Raw genomic sequence first — 20,565 nt, 5'->3', positions numbered from 1 at the left:
CTGGAATCCTGGCTCTTCTGCGGTCTAGAGGTAGTGAGATGGGAGGGGAGGACGGTGTGGCCTTTTTTAGAAGCGGGATGGAATCAGCCGATAGCTCCTCCAAACCTCCCCGGAGCCGAGCTGCCAGCGGCGCTTACCTGGCAGGAAGTGACGTCACCTGGCCCGGCCATTCACCTGAGAGGGCGGGGCCAGGTGAGATCACCGGGTAGGAACCTGGAGAGCCAGTTCCCGGGGCGTGGGAGGCGCTCCCGTCCCGCCGGGATCCTTGACCCAGCTCTCGGCCGGGCGCGGGCGGGGACGGGATGTTTCCGTCCCCATGGGGCCGAGGGAGGAGGGCGGGGCGGAGTGGGGAGGACGGAATGTGCCGGGGCACGAGCCCAGGGCAAGCGAAGGAGGCCGGCGCGGCGGGTGGGGGAGGGGTCGTCCCGGAAGCCGGGGCGTCCTGGGGTCCCACCGCCCGGCCTTCCAGGATCGGAGAGTGTGGGGGACTCAGGCTTTCGGCATCTCGGCGGAGGCAGCTTGAAAGCCTTCAGGATTCTAGAATGTCAACACTGGGGAATCTCAGACTTGGTCTCGGCGACTTCTAGACCCTGGGTGTCCCAGACGTTTAGGAATCGCAGAACTGTAGCCTCTGGCTTTCCGGGCTCCTAGACCTTCGGAATTCCAGAATCTTGGCCTGTCGGGATTCGAGAAGTTCGGGATTGCGAGATCTCGACATTTCTGAGCCTTGGAAACTCGTGGTCTCGCGCCCCAGGCGGGGTGGGGGTCGCGGCCGCGCCGGGACGGGGCGGGGCCCCCGGGAGAGCAGCGTCCTCGGACCATACAAGGCAAGAGGCGGCGAGAACCACACTGGGGCGGAGGAGCCCAGCGCCAGGAAGCCGCCTCGCGTCAGTGCCTGCGCCCCGCCCCCTTCCGTCGCGGCCTCCTACCCCTCTTCCCCCCGCCCCTCACTTCCCTCTCCTCTCCCTACCTCACCTCTTCTCCTCCCTCTCAGTTCCTCCTGCCCAGACCCTCCTGCGCCGACCTTCCCCTCCCCTTCTTCCCCCACCCTCCCCAGCTCTTCCCCTCCCCCACCACTCCTCTCCCCTTCCCCTTTTTAATATCCTTACCTTCCAGCCGCCCATTCCCCGTCCTCTATCCCCTCCTCTCTTTCCTTCCAATTCCCCTCCTCCTCCCCCTTCTGGCCTCCTTTCCTTCTCTCTCCACCCATTCCTTCCCTGCCCACACTCTTCATCCCCTCTGTTCCACCTCCCTCCTCACCCCATTTCTCTTCACCCCATTCCCTCCATCGAGTGTTCTCCTCTTCCCCTCCCCTCCTCATGCCTCCTTGACCTCTCAGCCCTCCTTGGCCCTCTCCCCTCGCCCACTGGCAGGCCCTGACCTTTGATCTCCTCTTCCACGAAGCACCCACGCCCCCGCGCCCCGTTTTGGGAAAGGGCTCAGGTCCCCATACTTGGAGAGGAGGTTTGGGAAAGAGAGAGAGAGAGAAACCCAGAAACCCAAAGACGTTGGAGAGGAAGAGCAAGCCACGCAGACATTCACAGGCACTGAAAGAACAAGAAGTAACACATCTCTGGTCCTTCCCTTTGCGAAAAACAGATTCTCTGCCCCTTGAAAACGAACGAACTAACAAATCCTCACTTGCAAAAATGGCACCTAACACCAGCTACCAGTGCCAAACACCTGAGAGTCATTCCTTTTGACTCTTTCCTCAACCCCCACACCCCAATTCAACGTCAGTCCCGTCTGATTCACCTTCTAAACAGATATTACAATCCACCCTCCTGCCTCCTCCTCTGGCCCCCACCCTGGTTCTATCGGGCATCATCTCCCACCTGAACCATCATAGCAGCCCCTTCCTGGTCTCCTGGCCCAGGCCCCTACCCTCAGTCTCTTCCCCACTCCCCCACTAGGCAACCAGAGGGAAGCTGTCATGACACCTGAGTCAGATCACATAAAAGTCAAAGTCTTAAGTCCTCACCAGCCTACACAGCCTGGCTCTCATCTTTGATTACTCTTGCTCTAGTCACTCTGGCTTCCAAACAGTGCATTTGCCATACTTCAGCCACAGGGACTTTGCACTTCCTGTTCCCTCTGCCTGGAATACTCCCCCAGGTATCCCAACAGCTTACTCCCCTTCTTCAGGTCTCTGCTCAAATGTTTCTTCAGTGAGATGGTCCCTGACTACTATTATTGCAACCCCCATCCTCCCTACCTTTCTGTATTTTTTCCAAGATGTTTATCACCACCTAACACATCAAATGTACTTAGATCTTACGTTTATAGCAATCTTCCTCCCCCACTAGAATGTCAGATCCTCAGGGGCAGGGACTCTGACTTTGTCTTGTTCACTGCTGTATCACTCACACCTAAACCCTAAACCCAGGAACCAGTCACATAGTGGTCACAAGCTTCAGAATTTGTTGAAAAAAAAAATAAATCGATTCAGAAATGGGGAGAGAAAGAGAGAAAACTCCAAGACACACACACACACAAAATAGTGACTGTGTGAAGTAATGATGTTAATTAAACATTGTGGTAATTATTTTACAATTTATACGTATCTAAAATTATTATTTTGTACACGTTGGACTAACACAATGTTATACGGCGATTACATTTCAATAAAACTGGGGGACGGTGGGGGGGCGGGAATCCAAGACAAAAAGATGGAGAAGGAGACAGTATCACATAGGCAGTTTGCTGAGGACCCACAGCCTGACACATCTCCTACTGATTTGCAGACTCAAATTACCAGGCATCTAAGAGGCAATACCACCCCCTGGTGACCAAGAGGAAAACGGCATCTCCCCACAACAGAAAACACTCCCTAACAGATCGTCACCAGAGTCCCAGGATTCCTCCCAGCTTAAAAATTCAGGAGACCGAAACGTTTATTCTTTTAAGTGATATAGATGTTCGGGTTGATTAATAAGATGCATAAATTGACAAAAACCGGTAAGAGAAAACTAAAAGTGCTCCAGGTGAGGATCGAACTCACAACCTCGGCATCGCTCCGCTCGCACTGTTATATAAGTACCGCGCGCTAACCGATTGCGCCACTGGAGCTCCGGCCGCACCCTCGCGCCGCGGGGTCTTTCAGTCATTCCTGGCCACGTGACCTTGCTGGATTGCTCCGCCTCGTCTTTGCATATACAAATAGGAATCTATGGATTGGCCAATAGGAGAAAGTGCGTTACCAGTTCCGGATTCTCACGCCTGGAAGGCTCTTGCTGTAAAAGGGAAAAGTCCGCGAGGCTTTTGGAATGTGGGGGTGTAGCCTGCCTGGGACTCGCCTTCTCATGAATATTCAGAAACCAGAGAGGAGGGGTCTTAACTCTTCGTTGGCTGGCCGGCCGGAAGGCGGCCCCTCCCCCCTGCGGGCGGGAACAGGATATGAGCCCGGGCGGCTGGGGGGAGGGGAAGCCCCAGGCGACCGCCCCCCGCCCCACTGCTGGGACCGGGCTCTCCAGCCACAGATGTATGTGGCGCCGCCGCCGCCGCCAGAGCCGGCGCCACCCATCCCGGAGCCTGAGGGGTCCACAGTCGCAGACTCCAGCCTCCCGAAACTGCACCGCGTCCTGAGGGACCCCGAAGCCCAGGCCCCAGCGTCCAGGCTAGAGGACCCCAGATATCCAGGTGCCCAGCGCCCCCTCCTGGAGGAGCTAGGAGTCCGGGACATCAGCGCCGCGCGACCCTGGAGGCCGAGCTTCCTGCACCCGGTTTCCAAGAATTTAGGATCCCAGACCGGAGATTCCCTCCAGAGTTTCCCATAAAGCTGAACCCAGGACTCCCCGGGTTTGAGGAACTTGGGATACGGACTCCTAGCGCCCCATCCAGCCCGTTTGGGGTTGAAGCGCCAACTACTTCAAGAGGACCCTGGAATTTGGGGCTCCCTGCGCTCCCTCCTGGAGTTGGTTTAATCCCTGCTCAGAGTTAGGGGAACTCAGGAATCCGGCCCCCCCACCCCACGGCCCCATCTAGAAGACTCAGGAATTTGGGTTCCCAGCACCCCCATCTGAGACTCAAGAGTCGACGCCCCCAGCATCTTCCATTTAGAGGACCAAAGAAATTTGGACCACTGCACCCCATCCTCCGAGAGACCCCGGATTCTGGCTCACGGATCCTGAGAGCCCGAAGTTCAAACCCCTGACTTGCAGAGAGACCCAGGAGTCCCGGCTCTGCGCCTCCCCGGGGACCGTGCTAGGGTCGAATAGGAACTGGGCTGCCTCGGTTCGGGGCTGGAGACTCCCCGGGAGGTGAGGGGGGAGGCGAGGGGCCCCGACGGGTTGGGGGAGGGGGCGGCGCCGCTGCCGCTGAACAATGAGGGGGCGTGCCGGCGGGGGGCGAGCGGAGGAGCTGGCGGGAGTTGGGGGCTAGAGGGGTGTGGGGAGGCGCTGCAGGGGAGCTGCGGCGGTGGGAACAGTGAGTGGATCACGGAGGGACTGGCTGGAGGGGGTCGAGAACTCAGGGCCAGCGCCCCAACTCGCAGCTCTCCGCGGGGGAGGGAGCCGTCTGCAGGACCCTGGCATCCGGTCCCCCAGCCTCCTCCGCCCTCCCCTGGGACCCCGCGGCCTCCCGCCCACGGCTTTTTCCCAGCCCTGCCCCTCGCCCTCGGCTCCAGCCGGAGCCCAAACGTTCCCAGGATCCCTGAGCCTCCGGCCCCAGACACAGCAGACTCACAGCTTGGACGACTCTTTCGCTCGCTTTACTCTTTTGTCTCACCCTTTCCATCTTTTTCTCAGTGTTATCTCTCCTTGCTCCCCTCTTTCTATCACTTTGCCTCTGTCTCCCCCAGTAGTTACTCCCAGGGCCCCCTCCCAGGATTTAGACCACACTGTTCATTCTCAGACCCCAGCCTCTGAGCGTGGGGGGCAGGGAGGCCTATGGGGTCCTGATATCCAGGAAGGGGGTCTTTCTGCAGAAGCCGCTGAGCCACTCAGCCATGCCCGAAGGAGCCCGTGGACTGGGCCTGTCCAAACCCAGCCCTAGCCTCGGCCGCAGAGGTGAAGTGTGTGACTGTGCGGCTGTGTGTGAGACTCGGACAGGTGAGCCTGTGAGGGAGGGGTGGAGCCTGCTGGGCATTCATTCTTTCATGAAAGACACTGCAACGCTCTGGGGCTGACCCAGTGCTGGCAACACAGGCTGACCAAGACAGCCCCAGCCCTGCGTGCACAGAGCTTCAGGTCTGGTCCGGGAGATGGACCCATCCCCATACCATGATAGTCCAGAGGGGAAGCCCAGCATAGAATGGTCAGGGCTGGGATGAGGAAAGCCCCGGGGACTGTGGGAACTTAATCTGGGAGGTCCAGGGAGGCTTCCTGGAGGAGGGGACATCTAAACTGAGAATTGAAAGATGAGGAGGAATGAGTTGAGCGAGGCAAGGAAGAGTGTTCTGCACAGAGGGAACAGTATGTGCAGGGGCACAGAGGTGAGAAGAGGCTGCTTATTTGAGTAACTGAAAGAAGCTGAGTGTGACTGGAGTCCAGAGGGTAAGAAGTGGTGTGTTGGGACGAGAGCAGACTGGAAAGGTCTCTAATGGCCACCTTGCACAGGCCCCTGTGGATCTGAGGAATCTGGACTTTACCCTGAGGGCAGGAATGGGGTTATACTCATGGGAGTGACAGAGTCAGGCCAATTAATAAAGTTCTCCCAGGATGACACATGGAGGTGGATTTAAGGAATGGAGACCAGCAGTCCAGAGAGGACCCTGAAGGGAGAGGACAGGGCACAGTGAGGGGAGCAGGGAGCCCATGGGAGAGCTGTTGAGCAGGGGTGGGTGAGCGTGGGGGCTAAGCGCACTAACTCAGTTGGGGAGACCCCCTGATCGCCTCTTCCACACCCCCAGCAGCCCCTGCAACCCCCGCCATGGCCTCCCCCCGAGGTTCTGGGAGCTCCACATCCCTGAGCACAGTGGGCTCAGAGGGGGACCCGGCTCCGGGGCCCACCCCAGCCTGCTTGGCCTCCAGGCCAGAGCCCCTTCCGGGGCCCCCCATCCGCCTGCATCTGTCGCCCGTGGGGACCCCAGCTTCGGCGAAACCCTCGAGGCTGGAGCGTGTGGCCCGTGAGATCGTGGAGACGGAGCGGGCCTATGTCCGGGACCTCCGCAGCATCGTGGAGGTGAGGCGGGTAGGCACCCAAGTGCAGTGGGGACCCAGGCCAGCCCCTCCACCCCTGTAACCCCAGTCATTCCCACAGGACTACTTGGGCCCTCTGCTGGACGGCGGGGTTCTGGGGCTGAGCGCGGAGCAGGTGGGCACGCTGTTTGCCAACATTGAGGACATCTACGAGTTCAGCAGGTCAGGGACGGGTGGGATGGGCAGCAGCGCTGGCTCGGGGGGTCGGGGAGGCAGGCTGTGTTCTAACCCCAACCTTGGCACCTCACAGTGCCCTGTCCAGTCTGGAACACGGGGCGTCATGACGTTGGGCAGGGGTCATGATGGGGAGTGAGGATCCAGAGTGGTAGAGGAGTGAGGTGGATGGGAGCCTGAGGGCCCAGATGAGGTCCAGATATCGGGAGGGGTCCAGGCAGCGAGATGGGGCTATCGCTATGTCAGGTCTGGGATCGTGATGAATCCAAGGCTTGTGTGGGGCCTGAGGATCGTGACAGTGTGAGCATTTGTGTGACCAGCTCATCCTGGGAAACCCCTCAGTCCCAGACAAACCAGAATGGTTGGCCACTCAGTCCAAGGAGCATGACACCGAGTGTCTTGATGACACCTAATTACACTGATTATTATTATTTTTTGGCCGCACTGCTTGGCTTGTGGGATCTTAGTTCCCCAACCAGGGATTGAACCCAGACCCGGCAGCGAAAGCGCGGAGTCCTAACCACTGGACCACCAGGGAATTCCCTAATTACACTTAAAGTTACTGCAGGAGGTTCGTGAGTCACGACAAGGTCTCGGGGTCACAGTGGGATCTTAAGATCGTCACAGCTCTGAGCGTCCTGACACCCCTCTCCCTGGGTTGTGCCATGAGATGCCCCAGGCTCATGCCAGCTGTGACAAGATCTCCGGCCGAGGAATGTAATGGTAACCAAGGACAAAGTCTGAGCAGGTTGCAGTCCCCCATGTCGCGATCAGAGGACCCTTCGTATGGACATGACATCCCTTGAGAGATCCTGGCAGCCACCAGGGCCCCAGTCTCCTGGAGTCCTCCCCATGGGGGGCTGGGGGGCAGGGGCACCCCCTCACCCTCCCTCTCCCCTCCACAGCGAGCTCCTGGAGGACCTGGAGGGCAGCAGCAGTGCCGGGGGCATCGCCGAGTGCTTCGTGCAGAGGGTGAGGCGAGGGCCTGGGCTGGGGCCTGGGTAAGGGGGGAGCAGGCCTGGGCTAGGCGTTGCGGGGGGGTCATGGGGAGTCGGGAACTGAGGTCTCCCTGACTCCCTTGCTGCCCACAGAGCGAGGATTTTGACATCTACACGTTGTACTGCATGAACTACCCGAGGTGAGGGCCAAGGAGCCCCTGCAGGGCCCCAGGCTGTGCCCACGAGCTGATGTGCCGGCCAAGCTCCCTCCACCCGGACCCATCCAGCTCCTGCCATACCGTGACGGCGTCCACCCTCTCCCCACCCCACCCCGACCCGGGTGGGCCCCTGAGAGTTCCAAAACCCTGGCCACTCCCTGACCCCTCCCAGCCTTGCCCACTGTAGCTGCAAGTCTCCCTGACCTGTGCTGTGCCCCCAGCTCCCTGGCCCTGCTCCGGGAGCTGTCAGTGTCTCCGCCAGCAGCCCTGTGGCTGCAGGAGCGCCAGGCCCAGCTCCACCACTCACTGCCCCTGCAGAGCTTCCTGCTGAAGCCTGTTCAGCGCATCCTCAAGTACCATCTGCTGCTGCAGGTCAGCTGTGGCCCCTGGGGGGCTGCTTGGGGAGGGGCAAGGTCCTGTCCATTGGCCACCTGGTGGAACATCTGGAGAGTGGACCCTGGACGAGTTGGGCAAGGCCTGGGGAGGCATCCCGTCCCTAGAAACTGGGCCGGTGCTTGGGGCAGGGTCTTGCTGGCAGTGGGGGCTGGCGCCAGCTGATTTCACTTCGTGTCTTTGCCTGTTTGTCTCTCTCCGCCTCTGCCCCTGCCTTTATTTCTCTCTCTCTCTTATCCTTGTCATTCTTTCTTTCTCTGTTCCTCTTCCACTCCCTGGGTGCCTGTGGCTGCCCTCCAGGAGCTAGGCAAGCACTGGGTGGAGGGCCCAGACGCCGGGGGCCGCGAGTTGGTGGAGGAGGCTATCGTGTCCATGACAGCGGTCGCCTGGTACATCAATGACATGAAACGCAAGCAGGAGCACGCTGCGCGCCTCCAGGTGACCCCTGGGAGAGGGCTGGGACCGGCGGCATGGGGGGCAGCGGGCGTGATGGCCTTTGCGGGGTTCGGTCCGTGCGTTGGAGGGCGGGCTGGGACAGCGCAGTCTGGTTGCTAACCCCCGTGTTGGTATGCGTACACCGCCCACCGGTGTGTTCCTGTGCCCGCTGCACCTGGCGGGGTCCCGGCAGGAGGTGCAGCGGCGGCTGGGTGGCTGGACCGGTCCGGAGCTCAGTGCTTTTGGCGAGCTGGTGCTGGAGGGCGCATTCCGAGGTGGTGGAGGGGGCGGCCCCCGACTTCGAGGGGGTGAACGGCTGCTCTTTCTGTTCTCACGGATGCTGCTCGTGGCCAAGCGCCGGGGACCAGAATACACATACAAGGGCCACATCTTCGTGAGTTCAGGGATGGGGCGGGGCCAGAATGTTACCTGCCAGGTATGTTCTATACACGCATACCTGTAGACCTAAAGGCTGGGGGCAGGATCCGCAAGGAGGGACAACCCAGCTTAAAAGGGCCATGTTTTCTTGAGTCCGAGGTGGGGGGGCAGGGTTTAATAAGGAGGGGTGAGGCCAGTGGGATGCACGGGTGGTGCGGGCCTGGAGGGGGAGGACCTGGATTTGCCCACCAGACAAGCATCTTCATGGGCAGGCATGTCTTCTTGATCCAGATGAGGCGGGGAGGGCTGGTGAGGGAGAGCTGAGCCCAGCCTGGTGGGGAGGGTTGACAGGGGGAAAGGGGACATCTTTCTAGGGGGTAGGGACCCAGATACACACGAGGGGCACATGGATGAGTCTGAGGCCTCTGAACTTGCCTCCCCTCTCTGCCCCTCATCCAGTGTTGCAACCTGAGTGTGACTGAGAGCCCTCGAGACCCTCTAGGGTTCAAGGTGTCTGATCTGACCATTCCCAAGCACAGACACCTGCTCCAGGTGAGCAGAGGGTGGGGCTGGGCGGGCAGGGATCCCCCAGTCCCTAGACCTCACCCCTGGCTCCCCATTCCACCCCACCCTGCCCCCAGGCCAAGAACCAAGAAGAGAAGAGGCTGTGGATTCACTGTCTCCAGCGCCTCTTCTTTGAGAATCACCCCGCCTCCATCCCTGCCAAGGTACAGCTCCTGCCACCGCGGGGGGTCCTCAGGGTGCTGGAGACTCCCCTCCCCCAGTAACACCGAAAAACCCTGACTGCAGGGGGTGCCGTCTTAGAACATGGTAGTTAAATTGTAGCGTTACGTTGCCGGGGTTTCGATCCCAGCTCCATCACATCCCTGCTTTGTGACTTTAGGCAAGTAATTTAACCTCTCTGGCTTCAGTTTCCTCACCTGGAAGAATGATAGGCATCAACCTCATAGGGTTGCGGTGAGGATTAGTCATTATCAGTCGTGTAAGGCACCTGACATGTGGTAGCGCCCTTTTTTTTTTTTTTTGCGGTACGCGGGCCTCTCACTGTCATGGCCTCTCCCGTTGCGGAGCACAGGCTCCAGACGCGCAGGCTCAGCGGCCATGGCTCACGGGCCCAGCTGCTCCACGGCATGTGGGATCTTCCCGGACCGGGGCATGAACCCGTGTCGCCTACATCGGCAGGCGGACTCTCAACCACTGCGCCACCAGGGAAGCCCAGCAGCACCTTTAATAGGACCGTGACTGGGGTGCTCAGGGACCAGCCCCCTCATCCCTCATCCTTGTCTCTTTCAGGCAAAACAAGTTCTCCTTGAAAACAGCCTGCACTGTGAGTTGGGGCCCTGTGTTGGGAGGATGTGGCAGTAGAGGAATCACTTCTAAGAAAAAGTAAAGTGTTAGCCCCAAATCTCTCCCTGCAGGTGCTCCTAAAAGTAAGTCTATCCCAGAGCCCCTGACACCTCCACTTGGGTCTCCCCGACCTCGAGATGCTAGAAGTTTCACCCCTGGACGAAGGAACACAGGTAAAAGAGATGGAACCCTGAGTTCCCTCTCCCTCCACTCCTCCCCCAGAAGCCTGGAGCTGGGCTCCTAACAAGGTTCTGATCCGCCTCTCCCATAGCTCCATCTCCAGGACCCACCACTACCCGCCGTGGCCGCAGACAGTCTGGTGAGTACCCTTCACCTAAAAGTGAACTAGGCATCAGGTGGGACCTGGCCCCTGACATCACTGTGTCCTCCCTCCAGAGCCCCTGAAGGACCCTTACGTCATGTTTCCACAGAACGGTGAGGGACCACCCACCCCGGCCTGCTCCGTCCCTGTCTGTCTGTCTGTTCCCGGGGATGCCCAGAGTTCGTGAGGGAGGGGTGATAGGGGCAGCTCATCAATGACAAGGAATAACACTTGTTCTTACATCTCACTCTTTTCTCTTTCTCATGTCTTCATCCCCAGCTAAGCCTAGACTCAAGGTGAGAAACATCCTGGGACAGGGTTTGTTTTGGGTCCTGGACTCCTGGGTCTGAGGGAGGAGGGAGCTTGGGTTCCAAAGTGCTGGGTCTGAAGAAGAAGGGGGCTGGGGACTGGATTCCTCTGTCTCAGGGAGGAGGGGGATGGGGCCCTGGACTCCTGCCCTCCTTCCTTTCCTTCCTCACAGCACACTGGCAGTGAGGGGGAGCTCTACCCGCCCTTAGAGCCTCTGCCACCAGTTCCAGCTTCTGAACCCCCTGAGGACCTGGAGGACACTGGGCCCCCCACGCTGGACCCCTCTGGGACCTCAATCACTGAAGAAATCCTGGAGCTGCTAAACCAAAGAGGCCTCCGGGATCCAGGGGTGAGTCGGGCATCCCCTCACGGTGTCCTTGGGGCTCTGGGCCTGGGCAGGCACAGCCTGGGGGTCAGGGGGGCCAACCCACTCTGATACCTTGGGCTTCTTCCTCAGTGCCCACTACAGCCACCCCCCCATGACATGCCCAAGTTCCCCGGAGATTCCCAGGTGCCAGGCGACAGTGACACCCTCGCATTCCAAGCCCTGCCCAGCCGGGACTCTTCAGAAGAGGAGGAGGAAGAAGAGCTGGATACGGATGAACGGGGCCCTTCCCCACTCCACGTCCTAGAGGGGCTTGAAAGTTCCATTGCGGCTGAAATTCCTGACATTCCCAGCCTTTCCAAAAGTCCTGATGTACCCAACCTCCCTGAAATTCCCAGCCTTTCTGAAATTCCCCAAATGCCCCGCCTTCCCAGTCTCTCTGACATTTCCAGTGTTTTTGAAATGCCCTGCCTTCCAGCCATACCCAGTGTCCCCGACATTCCTAGTCTCTCCAACGCTCCCACCCTCCCCTGTGACTCCTGGCTCCAGGGACCTCTGCAGGAGCCGGATGAGGCTCTAGCCACCAGGAGAGAGCTCTTCCCTGGAAGCAGTTCTGGAAAACTGGGAGAGCCCTCCTCAGAAAGCAGGGCAGGCCAAGAGGAGGGTGAAGGAGTATCATACCCAGCTTTCCAGCCCCGGGATGTCACCCAAGGTCAGGAATTCCCAGATGAGCTGGAGTTCCGCCCTTGCTCAGAAATCCGGAGTGCCTGGCGGGCACTGGAGCAGGGGCGGCCGGCCCGGCCAGGTTTCCCAGAGCCGCTGCTGATCCTGGAGGATTCAGATCTAAGTGGAGGCAGCGGAAGCGGGAAGGCAGGAGCCCCAACTTCGGAGAGGTCAGCGTCCCGAGTGCGAGAGTTGGCCCGGCTTTACAGCGAGCGGATCCAGCAGATGCAGCGGGCTGAGACCCGGGCATCAGCCAACGCCCCCCGCCGCCGGCCACGGGCTCTGGCCCAGCCGCAGCTGTTGCCCTGCCTGCCCCGTGAGCAGGCTGAGCCAGGTGAGGTCCAGGTATGTGGTTGGCAGACGCAGCCCATGTGGGGGCATCCATCCTAACTCTCTCCACCTTGCTTTGCATACAGGGCCCCTGCCTGCCTTTGGACATGTGCTCGTATGTGAGCTGGCCTTCTCGCTGACCTGCGCCCAGGAATCTGTCCCCCTAAGCCCTGTTGCCCAGGTTCAAGCTGCCACAGCTGTGACTAAGCAGCGAGGCTGCCTGGACGGCCAGCGTCTAAATGTTTCAAGTTTGCCTGAGCAACACCATCTGGGCATCCAGGTTCCAGCTGCTACCCCTCTGCCTGAGCAAGGAGGCCTCTGGAATATCCGGATTCCAGCCACCACACCTTTGCCCAAGCAGGAAGACCCCCCCAACGGCCAGATGCCAGCTATTACAACTTTGCCGGATCAAGAAGGCCACCCGGAAATCCAAGTTCCAGCTGCCACTCCTTTGCCGGAGCATAGAGGCCACGTGGATATACCGGTTCCATCTACCACCTCTTTTCCTGAGCAAGGATGCCACGTGGACATCCAAGTTCCAATCACCCCAGCTTTGCCTAAGCGGGGAAGTTGCTCTGATGTCATGGCTTTAGCCGCCACTCCTACGCCCAAGCGAGAAGGCCACCTGGACAGCCAGAGCTCAACCAACACCCCGTTAACTAAGCAAGAAGATTCTAGGGCTGTTCAGTCCCCAGCCACTGCCTGTGGCCAAGCCGTCGATCCTTTGCTTATACACAGAAGCAGCCTAGACCCTCAGATCCCAGCTGACACCCCAGTGCCCTTGCAACACGACCTCCCTGACATTCAGGTTCCGGGTACCTCACCTTTGCCTGCACATGGAGGCCACCTAGACCATCAGACCCCAGCCAACACTCTGCCGTCCTTGCCCCGGGACCTCCCACACTTTCAGGTTCCAGCTGCCGTACCTTCCCCGCAGCCACAAGGCCTCACGGACACCCAGGTCCAAGCCCTCCCACCTTTGCCCCAGCAGGGAGGCCTCCCGGACATCCAGGGTCCAGCTGCTGCGCCTCTGCTTGAGGAGCAAAGCCTCACAGACCTCCAGGGTCAGAAACTGACACCTTTGTTGGAGCAGAAGAGCCTCACCAACGACCATGTTCCAGCTGCCCCACCTTTGCCTGAGCAAGGGGGCCCTCGGGACATTCAGGGCCTGTTACCCACCCGAGTCCAGACCACGGTGGTTTTGTCTAAACAAGGAGGCCACGCGGTCTCCCATGTTGCCAGGTCAGAGTCGTCAGACTTGAGCCCACCCCACAGTCCCCCACTCACAACCCGGCAGCTCCTGGGCTCCAACGCAGCTGCCCTGTCAAGATACCTGGCAGCCTCATACATCAGCCAGAGCCTGGCGCGGCGGCAAGGGCCTGGAGGAGAGGCTCCCCCGGCCTCCCGGGGCCCTTGGCCCTCCTCCGCCCCCACGTCACGGGCACCTTCACCGCCACCCCAGCCTCAACCCCCAGCGCCCCCAGCCAGGAGGCTCAGCTATGCCACCACGGTCAACATCCACGTCGGGGGTGGCGGGCGGCTACAGCCAGCCAAGGCCCAGGTCAGGTTGAACCACCCTGCTCTCTTGGCAACCCCCCAGGAATCAGTGGGCCTTCGCAGAGCCCAGGGGGCTCCTGACGCCCCTTTCCACATGTGAGCCAGGATGTCGCGCTTCTTGAAAAGCAGAGACTTCAGCCAGATGCCACAGACCCTCAGAATTCACCCGGAAGTCCAGACGCTGAACACAGGTCTAAAAATTGCCACAGCTTTCCAACACCTGGCGTCTTTGGCACATGGGCCTTATTACTTAACCTGGATTAACCCAACAGGGATGGGGAAGGGGATGTCATTAATATTTTGTTAATATTATGAAATTATGTATCTTTCCCATTCTGGGGGCCGTGGGGGATGACAGAAGACGACAATGAATGGGAAGGTCTGATACAGCACAAATCAGTCGTTCTGAAAATTTGGGGAATCTCAAACTCCTTTGAGAATTACTGAAGACTGGACCCATTACAGTTTGGTGTGTGATTCTAGAGGGTTTATGAACTGCTTGATGCCTATCTAGGAAGGCCAAGTTAAGAAGCTTTCTCCCAAGCAGATCCCTCAAAATTCATTCCCTTAGCAGTTTATCCAGTTGATGTGTCTGTCCCACCATCATCTATTCCTCTCATCTACTTAGCCAATTCTATCCACCCAGCTATCTCTCCGTCATCTCCCTCTGTCCATCCGTCTTCCAATCCATCATCCCACCCATATGTCTTGCTTTATTCAACTTTCTCTACCCTATTCATCCATCATCCTACCCCACCCCCCATCTAGCACCCGTTCCTCCGTCAATCCACTCATCTATTATCCCACCTGTCCATCTTCTCCAACCAACTCTCTCCATTCATCCATTTGTCCCTCCATATTCCCATCTATGTCCATTCATTCGTACATCTCATCACTCAACCATCTCCTAATCCATCGAGCCAACCGTCCATTTAACCATCTCTGCCACCATCCATCCAACCATTTTAATCTCTTTACATCCATCCCTCCTTAATTGGATCCTTCTGGGTCTTGGTACTACAAAATTTCGGAGACAAGTTCCCCGCTAATGCCAAAATGGATCAGGTTTGGGGTTCTGGCAGAAGGGTCCCACATCTGCCTTATTTCTCTTGGCAACCACTCTCCACCCTCCTAAGTATTCCAGTTCTCGTACCCACCCATCGAATTCTTCTATCAGATCTCTTTACTCCCTCTCTCTAGTTGGGGACCTCTACAGTGCCTCAATATGCCCCCACACCCCAAAGTAATTCAGGTCTTAGGGACAAAGGCTTTTATATTAAGATCGTTCTGTCCTCCTCCCAGCAGTGGTATGCCCAGTGAGAAGCACAATTTAAGCAGTTTCTTTCGTCATATTAGCTGCTTTTATTGAACACTTAACCTCTTGTGCTTTAGTGCATCATCTGTTTAGTCTTCCCTGGAATTCTCTGAGACACCGCAGCATCATGGCTGAGTTGAAGTCCCAGCTTTTCTAGTACTTGGTGTGTTAACTTCCCTCCGAGCCTCGGTTTCCTCATCTGCACAATGAGGACAGCAATACCTGCCTCGCAGGATCATCGGAAAGTTTCAGTGAGCGTATCCTTACTTCCCAAATGTATTTAAGCCTGACTCACCGAGGCAGTGTTCAAATCAGATGCCCCAGGATCTAGTCCCAACCCATGGAATGAGAACCTCCAAGGCAGGAGCCTAAGAGTCTGGTTTTAACAATCAATTAACGGCAACAACAAAAAATGCTGTTATTGAGTACTAACTGCATTCCACAGACATTAGTCACTTTATTTGAACTCGTTCACTCTGAGTCCTCACAACATCCCTAAAAGGCAAGTGAGGATGATTCTTACCCCCCACTTTAGAGATGAGGAAACTGAGGCACATAGAGGATAAGGGACTTGCCCAAACAAGTGGGAAGGAGCAGAGCTGGGACTCATCCACACTGCCAAGCCCGTCGGCACTTTTACTTGAGTGTGTCAGGCGCTGTTCTTGTCACTGGGGGCACAACAGGGAATAATTCCTTGCCCACAAGGGGCTTGCAGCCTGGTGCTCCAAAGGCCCTAGGTAATTGGTCATTAGCTGGGTAAACTGAGTAAGTCCTGGCTCAGTAAGCGTCAGCTGCTGGCTTCTATTCAGTTATTGAGTGGTTACCATGCCATACACCAGAGCCTAGGCTGAGTCGGCTTCTTGGCCTGGACCTGCTCCGCTGCAGCCTCCCGACAAAGGTCAGGGCTGAGGCTGGCCCTCCCCTCTTCCGCCCCCGGCTGCACATTCCCAGCTGAAAGAAAGTTCCCAGCCTGGCCTGGGCTCCCAGCGGTGCCGGAATTCCTGGTATTTGAGGAGGCAGCAGGGAGGAAGGAGGCCATCTACTCCAAGGCTTGGAGTGAGGAAGGAGAGGCAAGCCCCCTCAGCCACTCCAGATGCGTCCCAGCTGTGCCTCTGGGAGGGGGCTAAGAGTCTCAGTAAGGGGGTCTCTGGACCCCGTGCGAAAACCCTGGGCACTAGGCCTGCCTCGGGCCCTCCTACTCCCTGCCCCTGAATTCCATTCCTCCTGCCTGCCCGACTCCTACCTCTGCTTCATAACCCCAGCTCCAACGCCTCCTCAGGAATACCTTTCTTGCTGGTCTACTACAGCCTGCCTTTTGTAAACTGTCTTTAGAGCTGCAATTAAGACAGGCTTGAAAAGGGAAAGGGCAGCTGTCCACTGCCTTCTTTGGGACACTGCTGCCCTCCTTGGGATGTTTAGGTTAATGCCAGCCAAACCCAGTTAACCCGAGTTAACTCCAGCTCCAGTGCAAAACTTGGTAAGTTATTTAGCCACTAGGCTAACTTTCTCACCAGCTAACACGAAGACACCTGTTGCCAACCTCACAGGGATGTTGTAAACACTTAGCCTGGCAACCAGATGGAGCTCAATCAACGCCATTCTCCATCTGTAAGAAGCACTTTGTATGTTTTCTCTGTACACCAGTGCTGTCCCACAGAATTTTCCTGTGACAATGTTCTCATCAGTGCAGCCCAGCTTGGCGGCCACATGTGGCTATGTGGCTACGGTTTTGGTAAGGCAGACATACAAAAAGGGCAACTAGTCAGTAAATCCCAAGGTCCTTCTTTTATAAAGAAAATTTGTGAAACTCTCCTTGATTAAGTGTGTAATGATGTTCTTGCCAGTACTCAGCAGGGGGAGTAGTGAGGAAGCCCACTTGGGGGCAGATCGCTTAAGTATCCAGGTTGGCTACAAAGGCTGGTATGGAAGCACAGATGCCCTTCCCACCCCAATGATGTTCACTAGCTTCCTTTAAAAATGGGGAAAGAAACTGAAGGCAACTTAATTCACAAACAGTACTTCCCAATACGTATACCAGGGCCATCCCACAGAACTTTCTTCCATGATGGAAATGCTCTATCATCTCTGCAGCCCAGTGGTAGCAACTGAGAGCCCACCTAAGTCAGCTATTATCATCCCATGGCAGACACAATAGATGAACAAGTTCTCAGACCTATATGTTCCCAGGCCCATAAGGACAGTCACCACACTGAGCATAACTGGGACCTGCTTTAAGGAGGCCATGGGGGTGTGGCAGACTTTCTCAGGAGTTATTGTTGACAACCTGAAGGATGTGGCCAATCGGGGAAATCATGCACCCATCCACAATGGGGTGGTTACAGCCCCCTGCCCCAATCTCAATCCTATCTACACTACAGGTTGGCATTAAGGAAAATTCCTTTCCCAACACAGGCATGGATGGCTCTTAGTTGCTGACTTAAAGACTCCATCCAGGCAGTTTCTCCTCACTTTGTAGTAAAGATTATTGATCTTACACATTTTCCCTGCTCTTCTCTGACATGTCATTAAAACAACAGCAAAGAGACTTCCCTTGTGGCGCAGTGGCTAACACTCCACATTCCAATGCAAGGGGCCTGGGTTTGACCCCTGGTCAGGGACTAGATCCCACATGCCACAACTAAGACCCGGCACAGCCACATAAATAAATATTTAAAAATAAATTAAAAAATAAAACAACAGCAAAAAGATTGGGGAAAAAAAAAACTCACAAGGATACCCCACACAACCAATGACCTAGAACCACGCCCACCTCAGCTGTGCCAACACACTGGACTCTACTGGAGGTGCACAGAAACTGAGACCAGGGCTGCTCCCACCAGCCTCTCCAACCCAACCCATCTCCTACCACGAGTGGTAGCCTCTAGAAAGGCTTCTGGGGCATCTCCTGTATTCCTTTTAGACAAAGACCACCTCAGAAGACCACAGCATAGTCCTTGAATCCTTAAATCCCGTAACATTTTTATTATAAAGGTGAACCCTGATCTTTACGACAGGCTTAACGGTAGGATTTCTGGTAGCGAGCACGGGCACCAGGACCTCCAAACTTTTTGGATTCGCAGCGACGGGGATCAGCTACCAGCAGGGTCCGGTCATACTGGATGAGGATGTCTTTGATCTCCTTCTTGGAAGCCTCATCCACGTCTGGGGATTAAAGTAGGGGTAAAGATTTAGATACGCCAGGAAGTGTCCTCCTGCTCTTTGTGACTAAATGCAAGAGTGCCAGAGCTAGACCTTGACCTGCCCCCCCCACCTGATGGGAAGGACCCACCCTCACTCACATTTCTGGTAATAGGCCACCAAGGCTTTGGAGATGGACTGGCGGATTGCTGTGAGAAAGAAACACACACACAAAAAAGGTACATCAACTTTAGGAACACCCAAGGGTAGGACCCACCTTCCACCCATGTGCCCAGTTCCTGGGACTCACCATAAATCTGAGCTACATGACCACCACCCTTCACTCGGACACGGATGTCAACACCAGCAAATCGCTCCTTGCCCAGAAGCAGAACAGGTTCCAGTAGCTAGAGCAACAGGAAGCATGACAGGATTTTAGATCACAACCTGGGCAGCCAAGCCACCTCACCGAACATTCCTCCACAATTCTCTCCAAGTAGCTTCGGCCACCACTGGCCTCAAAGTATTAGTGGAAGAGGGTTGGGCTGTTACTCAAGGCACTCTGCACAGCCAGCAGAGCAGGGGCGTTTCCAAGACAGAAGAGATCGCTGAAGGCAACCTGAAACTTGAGGTGGGCTCCCTCCTGTGTTTCCCTCTGGACATCAGATTACCTTTCTTTAAGACTGATTCTTAAAACAAACAAACAAACAAAAAAGACACCCTCCTGAAAAAAAAAAAAAAAAAAAGACTGATTCTTAGAATGCTGGCACTTTAGCCCAACACTAAGGAACACCTCTGCAGCCACCAAGGCTGCCCCAAACAGTGAAAAGCCACTCCTGAGCTACGTCACGTGCTTTCCCCACCTGAGCTCTGTGCCCTCCCGTTGAGTCTCACAGATTTCCAGAAAAATTACAACTATGCTATAACCCTATTTTGTTTTACCTACTTCAGGCCTCAGCTCACAAGTCTCCCCCAACCCTGCTCTGAAGCTTCCACCCAGCTTTGAGCCAGAAACCTTCTCTGGGCTCCTGTACGCCAGCTTTGACTACTTTGGAGCAGTGTCTGGTACTGGGGTCCAATGTGTCTCCCCCACTGGATTGGGAGCTCTGTGGCGGCAGGCCCTGAAGCCATCAGGGTCACTGATTTGTCTCCAGCTCTCAACACAGGCTGCACACACAAAGCCTTCGAGTAAACTGACAGTAAGAATAAGCCACAATACTCAATTATCTGCTATACAAAGGAATCTCAGACACCACCTTATTAAGTTTTAACTAATTCTGCAACGGAGATGTTATTCTTCACCTTTAAAAGCAATAGACTTAACAAATGCATTCTCACACACACCAACAACCTCACAAGGAAAATCCAATTTACCCTCACAACAGCCCTCCAAGGTAGGAATTATTCCTATTTTACAGAAAAGGTAAGTTACTGCCTCAAATCACTCAGCTAGAAACGGCAGAAATCAAATTCGGATCTCTTTCCATTCTGAGCCAAAGAAACTGAGACCTTCCAATAAAACTTTATTCAGGGGAAAAAAAAAAAAGAAACTGAGGCTCAGACAGAGAGAGGAGGAACTCCTTTCACAGCCAAGCAGAACAAACTCAAATTCTTATAATGCTTATTAAGTATGTACAATATTCAAACCCTACTTTATTCACAATGTTTCGAAGAACAAAACATTGATTCCTGTTGTCGGAGAGTGTATACTACCCTAAAAGTCAAAACATTAAGAAATAAACAATCTTATATCCCTATTAACTTATTTCAAGAAATCAGACCACATAAACTTGGGTAATCCCCATGCCATCCGGTCCCCAAAACTGAGTGAGCTTCCAAATAACCCAGTTAAGCACCTGCTTAATCTTCAACATCCACGTTTTCACTCTCAATTCAAGCTTTTGTAACATCGCCTGAACCCCCAACACCCGACTCCATTCATCGACAAATACCCCATTTTTCTGTCCCCTACTCAGCTCCTAAACGTCCCATTATTGACACCAGACCCTTCAGCTTCCAAGATCGACGAACTCCAGGAACCCACTTACTCCAACATCTCCATCTCCAGAACCCTCCACTCAACCCAAACAACCATCCTTAATTCCGGTACCTTGTACTGCAGCGTGCGAGGTTCGATCATCTCCAGGGGTCGCCCGTTCACCTTGATGAGGCCGTTACCTCGTTTGCAGTGCGCCACGGCCGTGGCCGTCTTCTGCGGAAAGCGAAGGGAAAATAACGGAGCCACGTGAGCTCCGGGCCCCGGCTCCCAAGTCGACCCCAGAACCCTGCCCACAAGCCTCTCCCCGACCCAGGCCTCCTCTCGCCCCTACCATCGGGAGCCCGGCTTACCTTGCGTCCGAAGACCTGCACCGACTGCAGAGGGCCCTTAGCCGGCATGGCTGCGAGCGTTCACAGGAGCTCTTCACCGTGCGGCGCCGCAACCGGAAAAGGAAAATGCGGGCCCAACCTGGCTGCTTTTCACGGTCTGCGCAGGCGCGTTGTGCT

At 56.1% G+C, this 20,565-nt stretch overlaps 2 protein-coding genes and 1 non-coding gene across 6 annotated transcripts; 1 reads left to right on the top strand and 2 right to left on the bottom strand.

Annotated features, from left to right (window-relative positions):
• Positions 1–2,976: 2,976 nt before the first annotated feature.
• Positions 2,977–3,069, bottom strand: TRNAI-UAU (transfer RNA isoleucine (anticodon UAU)). Its single transcript is given in 2 exon segments — positions 2,977–3,012; positions 3,032–3,069. It is a non-coding gene; the product is annotated as a tRNA-Ile (tRNA).
• Positions 3,070–3,399: 330 nt separating this feature from the next.
• Positions 3,400–16,732, top strand: PLEKHG2 (pleckstrin homology and RhoGEF domain containing G2). 3 transcript variants are annotated; one of them, XM_060129956.1, is made up of 19 exons: positions 3,401–4,259; positions 4,925–5,048; positions 5,849–6,120; positions 6,199–6,299; positions 7,217–7,283; positions 7,403–7,449; positions 7,689–7,839; positions 8,161–8,298; positions 8,489–8,689; positions 9,133–9,225; positions 9,315–9,401; positions 9,988–10,021; positions 10,113–10,214; positions 10,313–10,360; positions 10,438–10,476; positions 10,643–10,659; positions 10,845–11,021; positions 11,130–12,054; positions 12,137–16,732. In XM_060129956.1, exons 2-19 carry the CDS (start codon positions 4,946–4,948, stop codon positions 13,705–13,707), a joined length of 4,173 nt encoding a protein of 1,390 aa, XP_059985939.1. In that variant the 5' UTR covers positions 3,401–4,259; positions 4,925–4,945; the 3' UTR covers positions 13,708–16,732. The 3 variants fall into 3 exon arrangements, with proteins under 3 accessions (XP_059985941.1, XP_059985939.1, XP_059985940.1); XM_060129958.1 differs by lacking the exon at positions 10,438–10,476 and having other exon boundaries at positions 3,400–4,259; XM_060129957.1 differs by lacking the exon at positions 3,401–4,259 and having other exon boundaries at positions 4,417–5,048; positions 5,852–6,120.
• Positions 16,733–17,882: 1,150 nt separating this feature from the next.
• On the bottom strand, positions 17,883–20,565 carry RPS16 (ribosomal protein S16). Of its 2 annotated transcripts, XM_060130107.1 has the most exons (5): positions 20,410–20,564; positions 20,171–20,272; positions 18,371–18,467; positions 18,222–18,269; positions 17,883–18,084 (listed from the first exon to the last, which is right to left on the bottom strand). In XM_060130107.1, the coding sequence occupies exons 1-5, from the start codon at positions 20,455–20,457 to the stop codon at positions 17,939–17,941; spliced, it is 441 nt and encodes a 146-aa protein (XP_059986090.1). In that variant the 5' UTR covers positions 20,458–20,564; the 3' UTR covers positions 17,883–17,938. The 2 variants fall into 2 exon arrangements, with proteins under 2 accessions (XP_059986090.1, XP_059986089.1); XM_060130106.1 differs by having other exon boundaries at positions 18,222–18,467; positions 20,410–20,565.

This window comes from Lagenorhynchus albirostris, chromosome 19 (assembly GCF_949774975.1).
Source record: "Lagenorhynchus albirostris chromosome 19, mLagAlb1.1, whole genome shotgun sequence".
Classification (NCBI taxonomy): Eukaryota; Metazoa; Chordata; class Mammalia; order Artiodactyla; family Delphinidae; genus Lagenorhynchus; species Lagenorhynchus albirostris.
This window is presented reverse-complemented; position numbering and strand designations above follow the sequence as displayed.